Raw genomic sequence first — 12,455 nt, forward strand, 5'->3', positions numbered from 1 at the left:
ATCACCACTAAACCAGTATTATATGAAATGCTGAAAGGTATTCTTTAAGAAGAGGAAGAAGAAGAAAAAGGGAAAGATAAAAATTATGAACAACAAATACATATCTATCAAGAAGTGAACCTAAAAATCAAGTGAATTAAAAATCTGAGGAACAAAACAAACTGGTGAATATAATAGAATCCGGGGCATAGAAAGGGAGTGGACTGATAATTCTCAGGGGGAAAGGGTATGGGGGGTGCAGGAAGAGACTGGACAAAAAGTGTACACCTATGGATGAGGACAGTGGTGGGGAGGTAAGGGCAGAGGGTGGCGTGGGAACCGGGTACAGGGGAGCTATGGGGGGAAAAAGGAGAAACAATTGTAATAATCTGAACAATAAAGACTTACTAAATTTAAAAACAAAAGAGAAGCTTTTCCCTATGTTGTCTTCTAGGAGTTTTATGGTTTCAGGTCTTGTAGTAAAATCTTAAATCCATTGTGAGTATTTTTTGTGACTGGCATAAGATAGGAGTACAACTTCATTCTTCATGTGATTATCAAGTCTTCCCAATGACATTTATTAAAGAGGCTAGAGGCCCGGTGCACGAATTCCTGTATGGGTGTGGTCATTGGGGTGGCCTGCGGAGATTGGGCCCCAGCTCACAGCCCCAGCGCGTGCCCCCAGCCCCACAGCCCCGCCTGGCACCCTGCCTTGGCCTGGTACCGCCCACTCACCTGCTCTACCATCCCACCTGCAGGATCATTGATTGGGGATGGCCCCCCCCACCCCCACTTTGCCATCTGTGGGGCGATGGGACCCCCCACTCGCACCTGCCTTGGCCTGGCACCGCCTGCTCACCTGCTCCACCATCCCTCGGTGGTCTCGCTGTTGTCAGGGCCCTTTGGGGCCTGCAGCTCCTCCACTGCTGCCTGCTGCCAGCACTGCGTCACCAACACCCGCCATGTTCCACACTGCCCCCTGGTGGTCAGTGCATGTCATAGTTAGCTGTCAAACAACTACCTGAGGGGACAATTTGCATATTAGGCTTTTGTTATATAGGATTTCCTTCTTTCTCCATTAAGTATTCTTGGCTCCCTTGTTAAATATTAGCTGACCATATATGCAAATGTTTATTTCTGGCCTCTTGATTTTGTTCCATTGATGTATGTGTCTGTTGTTATACCAGTACCATACTGTTTTTATAACTATAGCTTTGAAGTATAATTGGTGTCTACTCTTAACACCTGGTTAAAGTGCATCATGTTCAGTTGACAATAGTTAGAGTGTTAGTTTGAGTTGCTCAGCCATACATATTATCCTCCTTACCAGACATGGTCTATAAGTCTATCTCTGAAGATTTTGGAGAAAAGGACAAACATTGAAAGGATTAATAAGTTCTGTGATACCCTTTTTCCTCCCCTGCTATCCTAGGTATGGGGATAAATGGTTGAGTTCTTTTTGAGTTTTTTTTAAAAAATATATTTTATTGATTTTTTTACAGAGAGGAAGGGGAAGGGATAGAGAGTTAGAAACATCAATGGGAGAGAAACATCGATCAGCTGCCTCCTGCACACCTCCTACTGGGAATGTGCCCGCAACCAAGGTACATGCCCTTGACCGGAATCGAACCTGGGACCTTTCAGTCCACAGGCCGACGCTCTATTCACTGAGCCAAACCGGTTAGGGCGATAGTTGAGTTCTTGTTATTGTCTCATCCCCCTTATACATTTGATTTTCCTCCTAATGCTCTGGCTAGAGAACATGAGGCTAGAGGTAATTGTTTGTTTTCCATTTTTCATTTCCAGCAGTAATGGCAAAAAAAATTAAAACGTAAAATTTTCACCTATCTGGCATGGCTCAGTGGTTGAGCATTGACCTATGAACCAGGAGGTCATGGTTCAATTCCTGGTCAGGGCACATGCCCAGTTTGTGGGCTCAATCCCCAGAGTGGGGCATGCAGGAGACAGCTGATCAATGATTCTCTCATCATTGATGTTTTTCTCTCTCCCTTCCCCTCTGAAATCTATAAAAATATATTAAAAAACAACAACATAGCCCTAGCCAGTTTGACTCAGCAGATAGAGCGTTGGCCTGCAGACTGAAGGGTCCCGGGTTCAATTCTGGTCAGAGGCACATGCCTGGGTTGTGGGCTTGATCCCCAGTAGGGTGCATGCAGAAGGCAGTGATCAGTGATTCTCTCTCATCATTGATGTTTTGATTTCTCCCTCTTCCTTTCTCTCTGAAATCAATAAAAATATATTAAAAAACAAAACACAAAAAAAATAACGTTTTTTATTTCAGTCTAATTTATTAAGATTGTGTGTGTTTTTGAAATACAGTTTAAAGTAAAAGAATCTTCATTTCTTTTCACTTTAAAGGTAGTAATTACTTTATCTGTTTTTACTAGTATACATAAAAGCCTTATTATAACAACAGATTTACTAGTATATCAGTAATATAATGAAATTAAGGTAATGAAGGTTATTTTAGATTACTTTTTGATCTTATATAAGTGAACTTAGTACTAAATTGGAACTTCACAAAGAGTTTTGAAGCACAGCAACCCAGTTTTTTATTACAATAAGTAATTTATCTTCATTGTTCATTAAATAGATTGTATATAGCAAAACAAAAAACTAGAGGTGAGTCTATTGTTTTAATTCAGCATTAACTGGTTTTTGAAAAGTTATATTCAATGTCCCAGTTAGAATTTTATTCTTCTCCATGTTTTTATTACATTTTCTATTTTTGCCTTCAACTTGCAGTGTTTAAAATTCAGTAAGATGTTAAGAGATAAGCCAGAAATGTAGACTCTTTTACAGAAGCCTAGGAGATTTAGTTAATCTGACCTAGATGTTCTTTTGATGATTGAGACTTACTAGTATATGTGAAAGCAGTTCTCAATTTCAAAATGAAACATAGAAATATGTGCTGTATAAGTCAGCTGTCCTGTCAGTGACAGAGATTAATCAACCACAGAAAGGAAGAGTTTTCTATAAAAGTTGTGCTATTTATAGATCGTTGGCATTTGGATCAGCAATAGTATTGAAAGTTGTAAGTGAATATAGTCCTTGCATTTTGCCATGTTCTAAAGAGGATTGTCTAGTATTTTTTCTAGGGCTTTTTGAATGCAATTGATGTTGGTTTCATTTTTAGCATAATGCATGTGGAGCAAAACAGATAATATAAGAAAATCCATGGGTGGAAGTTATGTGAAAATGTAAATATTAATGATACTTGAGAATATAGTTAAAAATGAATTCATTCAACATTCATTTTCTGTATTCCAAAATGAGAACACTTGCACAGGTAGCATGAGAACACTTACAGAACTTCTGTACCAGTTTTTTCATTATTCTATCAAAGCTCTGAGTTGTTAGTTTCTGCTTTAGTTGTTAATTTAACATTATATAATATTATTTTAAGAAATAAAAATAGGAAGGTTTATAAATAAGAGGTCATATTGAGGGGGTACCTGGTTTGGTCAACCGAGCTGAATGGAGATATCAGTAAAGGTATCTCCTGTAGACTAGAGCAGCCAAGGCTCTACTGAGTGTGTAGTTTTATTATCATAACTAGAGGCCCGTTGCAGGAAGATTCCTGCAATAGGGCTTCCTGCGGCCGTCTCTGCTGCCCCGCCTGCTTCCCTCCCTTCTCTGCTGCCCTGCTTGCTTGCTTCTCCACAGCTTTGCTCCCTTCTGCAGCACTTGGCTTCCTTCTACGCTGTCTTCAGTCTTCGCTCTACGCCTGGATATGCAAATTAACCGCCATCTTGGTTGGGTTAATTTGCATACTCCTGATTGGCTGGTGGGCGTGGCTTGTGGGCATAGTGGAGGTATGATCAATTTGCATGTTTCTCTTTTATTAGATAGGATGCTGTGATTGAACTGTAGTATTTAATGGTGAAGCCCTCTTACACAAGATGAAACTACTTATAGTTACACTGACAAATCCTTGGAATTATATGTATAATGGTTTGGCTTTTATTCCAGTATCCAGAATCCTATATAATAAAAGAGTAATATGCAAATTAACCATCACTCTGCTACACCCACAAGCCAATCAGGAGCGAATATGCAAATAAACCCAACCAAGATGGCTACGGCCTCAGTGAGCAGGAGGGAGGCTTGGGTTTCCCTAGCAATGGAGGAAGCCAAGCTTTCCACCTGCCCTTGCCGGCCTCGGCCTCCACTCAAGGCTACAAAGTTTCAATGATAGAAGATACATAAATCCAAAAAGAAATGGCGGCAGCCACGGAGCTGGAAAGAGCAGGAGGCTAGGGTTGCCCGTGGTGATGGGTGAAGCCATGCTTTCCGCACACTCTGGCCTGCCCAGGCCTCTGCTTAAGGCTACAAAGTTTCAATTATAGAAGATACATAAATCTCAAAAAAAATGGCTGCCCCCACAGAGCAAGCAGAAGGCTTGGCTCTGCTCCAGGCTACAAAGTTTCAATTGTAGAAGATAAATAAACCCCAGATACCAGGGCCTCCGCTTGGGTCGCCAGGGGGCGTGGCTGGCCTGCAAACCATCACAGGCCCCTTGCCCAGGCTGCCCCATGCCCCAAGGGAACCCCCACCCTGATCTGGGAAACCCTTCAGGGCAAACCAGCTGGCCCCCACCCATGCACCAGGCCTCTTATTCTATCTTAAACAAAAGAGTAATATGCAGATTGACCATCACTCCAACATACAATATGGCTGCCCCCATGTGGACACAAGATGGCCACCACAAGATGGCCAGCAAGGGAGGGCAGTTGGGAGGGACCAGGCCTGCAAGGGAGGGCAGTTGGGGGCGATCAAGCCTGCAGGGGAGGGCAGTTAGGGGTGACCAGGCCTGAAGGGGAGGGCAGTTAGGGGTGACCGGGCCTGAAGGGGAGGGCAGTTAGGGGTGACCAGGCCTGCAGGGGAGGGCAGTTAGGGGCAATCTGGAAGGCAGGCAGGCGAGCAGTTGGGAGCCAGCAGTCCTGGTTTGTGAGAGGGATGTCCGACTGCCCGTTTAAGCCTGATCCCACCGGGATCGAGCTTAAACGGGCAGTCGGACATCCCTTGAGGGGTCCCAGATTGGAGAGGGTGAAGGCTGGGCTGAGGGACACCTCCCCTCCCCCGTGCACGAATTTCGTGCACCGGGCCTCTAGTTGTAAAATAATTGCTTTGAAGCCAGAGTTATTGACTAAATGTCAGTAATTTCTTATTGAGGCTATAAGGATATAACATGACTCAATTATTGAAATAAACTAAGACTCTGAACTAATTGTAAATACTTAGCTTGACTTAAGTACTTAGCTCTTTAGACATTTAGTTTTAGATCTAGGCAAGCATTTGCGGTAGTCAGAAGACTTTTATCACTAAAATTTTACAAAGCATTTTTAAAAGCTATTGGTTTATTATTGTGACAGTTGTTATTAAAGTCTATGCAACATTAGTAATTTTTGCTTCCTGAATCTATTGGGATCTGAGAGAGACAGGGGCGGGGGAGGGAGATTTGACATACTTTGGAGTTTAAGTTCATTATTTCAAGATTTCTTTTTGAACTAAAGAAAGCTTAACCATTTTAATAACTAAAGATTTATGGAATGAAATTGATCTGTAAAACAGCATTTTGAAATAACCCAAATCTTATAGACACAGGTTAATCATTGGTTGTATGTTATGCTCTATTCTAATCCTAAAGGTCTTTGATAATTATGGGTTTAAGTTGTAAGTTCCTTAAATGTATATGTTTGAGAAGGAGGCAGCAAATTCATTAAAGGAAAACTATTTGTCTTTGAAAAATTAACATTTAGCTACAGCCTTACCTTATGTGCTATGTGATTCTTTTGTTTTACAGACTCCAGGCATTAGAGCACGACCTGCCAGACTTCAGTGGTTTTGTGATAGGTGTATTTCAAGTAATCAGGTTTGTGTTTCATTTCTGGTCTCAAGTACCTAAAACTGTGAGTAGGAAGCAAGTGTCCTGCTTGTCATATGAGCATTTGGGGATTTCAGGAGATACAGTGTTATTAATGGAAGTAATGTTATCTTGGTTGTTTTCCAAATAAGCTATGGCTTTATTCTTGTTTCCGAGGTACCGTAGTTCCTAAAAATTCTGATGTGGGCCCTGAAGATTTTAGCTTGTCTTATTTTATTTATTTTGAGCAGGCTAACTTTATTTCCTTGGCAATTAAAATCTGCTTTAATCCTTAATGACTAGAGGAGTCGCTTGCTGGGAGCCCATTGCAATTTCTGCTTTACTTATCCTACCTCCCCTGCAGTTCCGATATCTGTCCACATCTTGCCAAGTAAAAGCCACAGGGGAAGAGGAATTTGTATGGAAGGATATTCTTGAAAAACAGAGTGTATACTCACTGAGTCCTCCACCCCAAATATCTTGGAAAATTCTCCAAATGCACCTTGTGGAGGTTCCCTCAACTAGATAATTGATCATGTTGTGTCCTTGACTCCAAGGAACCTTTGAACCCTTTCACTTAAAAAAAAAAATTGTTTTTAAATTGTGATAAAATACATGTAACATAAAATTTCCCATTTTAATCATTTTAAAGTGTACAGGCTAGTCGCATTAAGCACATTCACATTGTGCTCAGGCCTTTAATTTTGAAGTAAAGTTAATTTACCTTTTTTGGGTAAAGCTAATTTCAAGGATTATTCAACTGAGATTTGTCAACTATAAAATATTTTATATAATCTAGATCCATCTCTTGTTCATATTTTTAAGGTTGAAATTCTAGAAAAATTAGTGGAGCTGACACAGAAACTTTTTGAATGTGACAGAGACCAGCTGTACTACAATCTGCTAAAACTGTATAGTAAGTAATCTGACTGGTCCTCATATTTTCATTTTGGAAACATTTATTTATTCTGTTGAAGGCAGTAGACAGACAGGAAAGGAGTCTCCTGCTTTGAGGAAGCACCAGGGATTGTCAAATGTGGAATCTTCAACAGAGGCTCAAGAAGAGGGCAGATTGAACTTTATCACAAAATGTTATATTTAATCGCTAGACACTGCAATCTTCATAACTTTTGATGTTCTTACTGCAGTAATAAGAAGTGAGAAAAATCTTCATCAGAGTTGCAGAATTTAATAGGACTTTTGAATATACACTATTTTTTTTCTTTTTACTTAAATCCTCTAGATCAGTGATTTTTTTCAACCTTTTTCATCTCATGGCACACATAAACTAATTACTGAAATTCTGCGGTGCACCAAGAAATATTCTATATTTTTTGCCGATTTGACGAAAAAAAAAAAAAAATAGGTGTAATTTTGATTCATTCACACCAGACAGCTATTGTTGTGTTGGCTGTTATTTTTTTATTTGGCAGTCTAAGGGAAAAAAGGTCAGTGCCCCTGACTAAATAGGCAGTTATTGTCTGTTTTTTAAATCCTTGTAGCACACTGGTTAAAATCATGGCTCCAGATGTTATCAGTCACTTCTATAACTAGGTAACTGTCGACAGTGTTCATGAGTATAGATCTTTTTCCAGAATAATGCATATTGATGTACAAACTCATTGCTAAGCAATGGAACAGAATAGAGAGCCCAGAAATAAATCCATGCCTGTATAGTCAGTATTTGACAAAGGAAGCAAAAACATACAATGGATTAAAGATAGTCTATTTAATAAGTGGTGTTGGGAAAATTAGACAGATACTTGCAAAAAAAATTAAACTAGACCACCTTTTTACACTGCACACAAGAATAAACTTAAAATGAATTAAAAGCTTAAATGTTAGACTTGAAACCATAAAAATCCTAGAAGAAAACATAGTAAAATCTCAGACATTTCTTGTAGCAATATTTTTTTCTGCTGTATCTCCTTGGGCAAGGGAAACAAAAGAAAAAATAAGTAAATGGGAGTACATCCAACTAAAGAGTTTTTATACAGCAAAGGAAACCATCAACAAAATGAAAAGACAAATCACTGAAAGTGAGAACATACTCACCAGTGATACATCTGCTAAGAGGTAAATATCTAAAATCTATAAAGAGCTTATAAAACTCAACACCAAAAACCCAAACAATCCAATTAAAAAATGGGCAAGAAACCTGAATAGACACTTCTCCAAAGAGGACATACAGATGCCCAATGGACATATGAAAGAATACTCAGTGTCACTAATCATCAGAGAATGCAAGTTAAAGCCATAATGAGATAGCACCTCACACCTGTCAGAATGGCTCTATCAATAAATCAACAAACAACCAGTGTTGGCAAGGATGTGGAGAAAGGGGAACCCTTGCACTGGTGGTGGGAACGCAGACTGGTGCAGCCACTGTGGAAAGCAGTATGGAGTTACCTTAAGAAATTAAAAATGGAACTGCTTCATGATCCAATGACACTTCTTCTGGAGAGTTATCCAGAGGAACCCAAAACACTAAGTTGAAAGAAGATATGCTCTCCTATGTTCATTGCAGTGTTATTTACAATAGCCATAATCTAGAAACAGCCCAGTGTCCATTAGAAAATGAGTGGATGAAAAATACTGTGGTACATTTACACAATGGAATACTACTCTGCTGTAAAAAAGAAGAAAATTTCACCCTTGCAATAGCATGGATGGACCTGGAGAACATTATGCTAAGTGAAATAAGCCAGTCAAAGAAAGAAAAGTACAATATGATTTCACTCGTGTGGAATTTAATGAACAAACTGAACTACCAAGTAAATAAGAGACAGACTCAGAGAGCAATCAGATAGCTCGGGGAGGTATGGAGGGATTGAGCAAAAAAGAAAAAGTCATGGACACGGACAACAGTATGGTGATTTCAGGGATGGAGAGGAATGGGTGGAGGGGGTAGAGGGCATAGAGGGGATAAAAGATGGATAAAAAAAAAATTATAAAAAAATTATCACACACTGTCATGGAAATTTTTCAAGTCAATCTAAGAGACAAAATTCTCCCTATTCAATTAAGTGAAAAAAGTTTGTTGTTTAGTCACTTTTGAGGAAAATCATACAGTTGCAGACTCAATTATTTGAGATGCTCAGCTATGTACTATAACTTATACATGTACTCATTTTCTTTCCAAAGTTTGAAGTACCTATCTCTGATTTTGTTTTCAGCAGTGGGCAGTTTCTCAGTTACTTTAAAAAGACAAACTTTATCAACATGATTTCTAAGGTGTTTAATAAAGTTCAAGGTTTTGTGGGTTCTTTTGTTCATTTGTTTTTGGTTTTTTTTGGTTTGGTTTTTAATAGATAAGGATTATCTATGGTTTAAAATTCAAAAGGTATACAGAAAAAAGTTTTTTTTTTTTTACTTTGGCCCACAATCACCCTGTTCCTTTCCCTGGAGGCAATATTTGAAATAATGCTTCCTTCAACATCAAATAAAAAGTGCTAAGTATTTTCATGAATTCTACTTAATATGTTCATTCATTTCTGTTTGATCAAATTTTATAGAAATAAACAGTGACTGGCAAAGAGCTGATGCTGCCTGGAATAAAATGCAAGAAGAAAATATTATTCCTCGTGCGAAGACATTAAGATTATTAGCAGAAATCCTTAGAAACAATAATCAGGAAGTTCCATTTGATGTACCTGAGGTAATTTGTTTTTAAATGTAAGCATAACGGATTTTCCTGTCAATATAACTTTAGGTCTTAGATTAGTCCAGTTTTATACTGAAAAGATCACCGTATTTGCCATTTTTTGTGTAACTGAATAATTTTGTTTTTAAGTTGTGGGATGAGGATAAAAAAGATTCCCTGAATACTCCAGCACCATCACTTGAAAATAATTTACAGAAAGATCTATGGAGTGCCTGCCAAAGGAAGAGAAGCCAGGGTAAGCATGTACACTAGGGTGTTCTTTCTAATAGCAACATAGATCTAAGCCCAACAAATTAGAATGTTTATAGGATAGAGATGGAACTATAATTGTATATATTAATGCTTATTTTTTTAAATTAAGACATTTTGGGACAATTGGGAAAATTTAAATATTGACTGAGTGGTAGGTAATATTAAGGAATTGCTCTCATTTTTGTTAGATATTATAATGATAATTATGATTTATAGGATTATGTCCTAAATTTGGGAATATATAATAAAGTATTGACAGATGAAAAAAATCTAGATTTTTGTAATTTATTTTAAAATACTTAAGCTATAAAAAAACAAAGAGCAAATCTGGCAAAATATTGATAATTATTACTATAGATAGGTGATGGATGTCTGGGGTTCATTACACTATTCTTTAGATTTTTCTGTACATTTGAAATTTTTCATGCTGAAAAACTAAAATAGGTATACATTTTTTTCAAAATTACACTTTGAAAATAGCATTATCATGAAAATTTTTTGGTATATAAATTTTAATATATTTTTTGGTTTTATTTATTTTTATTATTATTTTAAATATATTTTTATTGATTTCAGAGAGGAAGGGAGAGAGAGAGATAGAAACATCAATGATGAGAATCATTGATTGGCTGCCTCCTGCACGCCCCCCACTGGGGATCAAGCCTGCAACCCGGGCATGTGCCCTTCAGTCCGCAGGCTGACTATCTCCACTGAGCCAAACCAGCCAGGGCTTTTTTGCTTTATTTGAAAGCAAAAAATCGTTAGGGTATTAACTACCCTAATCATATTGTGTGTTGAAGTAATTAACCAATACAGTAGTCTCCCTTCATGCATAGGGAATATGTCCCAAGACATCCAGTGGATACCTGAAACCGCAATAGTACTGAACCCTTTATATCCTGTTTTTTCCTATCACACATACCTATGATACAGTTTAATTTATAAATTAGGCAAGTATGAGATTAACAACAATAACTAATCCTAATATATAAAAAGCCAGGGCCCGTCACGACCGAAACAACCGAACGGATGACCAAACAGCAGGCTGCGTGGTGTGACCAGGCCAGCAGGGGGGTTAGTGAGGAATGACCAAACGACTGAACAGCAGGCTGCGTGGGGCAACCAGGCCGGCAGGGGGGTTAGTGAGGGATGACCAAACGACTGAACAGCAGGCTGCATGGAGCAACCGGGCCGGCAGGGGCGGGGCAGTTGAGGGTGACCAGGCCGGCGGGGAGGGGGGCGCAGTTGGGGGTGACCAGGCCAGCGGAGTGGGGGGGCAGTTAGGGGCAATCAGGCAGAGGCGGTTAGGGGCAATCAGGCAGGCAGGTAAGCAGTTAGGAGCCACCGGCCCCGGATTGTGAGAGGGATGTCTGACTGCCTATTTATGCCCGATTCCTGGGAGTTGGACATCCCCTGAGGGGTCCTGGATTGGAGAGGGTGCAGGCTGGGCTGAGGGGACCCCTCCCCCCCCGTGCACGAATTTTGTGCACTGGGCCTCTAGTAATAAAATAGAACAGTTATAACAATATATTGTAATAAAAGTTATGTGAATGTCACATTATTAAGTAAAATAAGGGATACTTGAACACAGACAAGCACTGCAAAATGAGACAATTGATCTGATAATGGACACGGCAACTAAGTGACTAATGGGTGGGTAGCATATACAGCGTGGATACACTGGACAAAGGGATGATTCACAACCTGTGCGGGACAATGCACAATTTCATCACACTATCCAGAGCAGTGCGCAATTCTCCATTTAATATATTTGGGCAGCAGTTGACCGAGAAACTTTGAATAAGGAGGGACTACTGTATCTCATGGTTGGAGGCAGGACATGAGCCCTGTTTCTTTATTTACTTCCCTGAAGGCATGCCTACTTCTACCATGACTACTTTAAAAGTTTTATGACCATCTTGAGCCGTCTGATGTAAGCTTGCCAACTTCATGCCAGCTATTTTCACTTAGACTTTGTTGTACTCTCACAAAATCAGATATTACTATGTTCCCTTTAATTTTGTTAATTTGTCTCCATAAAATGGTACCATTATCTTTAGGTCCTTCAGTTTTTGTGTGGATTTTCAAGTAAGATTTATGATAATTTAACCAATATGTAGCAGATTTTTTTTCCATTTTAATATTGACAGTTTTCAGTTCTGGTCAGTAGAAAGAAATTAATTTAGAAATTTATGGAACTTCTTAATTTCTTGACTTAACTAGAAATTTTGTGACACTAACATAAAATGTATGAAATTTGAATAAGCTGAGCTCCTATGCTTTGTCAATCATACAGAGAAGCTTTATTCTTTCTGAGTCAGTTTTCATTGCTGCATATTCAGTCTATTTATCCTTGAGTCTTTCACCATGCAGCTCTTCAACCTAAATGTAAAATTAATTGTTATCAATACTACTTAAATAGTCTAGTGGAGTTTTCGACTTGACTGAGATAAATGTAAGGTTAGTGGATAGTTTCTGGTTAAAGATTCCAAAACTCCTTCATGTATTGCCTTTTTAAAAGTTTCTGTTTTATTTAAGTAAAAAAATTTAACCAATTAACTAAGTAAATTGCAGTGTTTATTATAAATGTAGAGCTACGTCCCTATTCTAGTTTTAATATACAGTTTACACTTATCTAATTGGTTTTATTCTGTTAATTTTTTTCAGAGATTT

General features: G+C 38.7%; 1 protein-coding gene across 1 annotated transcript in view; it reads left to right on the top strand.

Annotated features, from left to right (window-relative positions):
- LRPPRC (leucine rich pentatricopeptide repeat containing) overlaps nucleotides 1-12,455 on the top strand; it is a 99,480-nt gene that overhangs the window by 66,393 nt on the left and 20,632 nt on the right. Inside the window, exons 26-29 of the mRNA XM_080682858.1 lie at nucleotides 5,807-5,875; nucleotides 6,692-6,782; nucleotides 9,382-9,524; nucleotides 9,660-9,765. Of these exons, the coding sequence (XP_080538984.1) occupies nucleotides 5,807-5,875; nucleotides 6,692-6,782; nucleotides 9,382-9,524; nucleotides 9,660-9,765 (409 nt within the window). The remainder of the gene's footprint in view (nucleotides 1-5,806; nucleotides 5,876-6,691; nucleotides 6,783-9,381; nucleotides 9,525-9,659; nucleotides 9,766-12,455) is intronic.

Source organism: Plecotus auritus, assembly GCF_963455305.1.
Source record: "Plecotus auritus genome assembly, chromosome: 8".
In the NCBI taxonomy this organism is placed as follows: Eukaryota; Metazoa; Chordata; class Mammalia; order Chiroptera; family Vespertilionidae; genus Plecotus; species Plecotus auritus.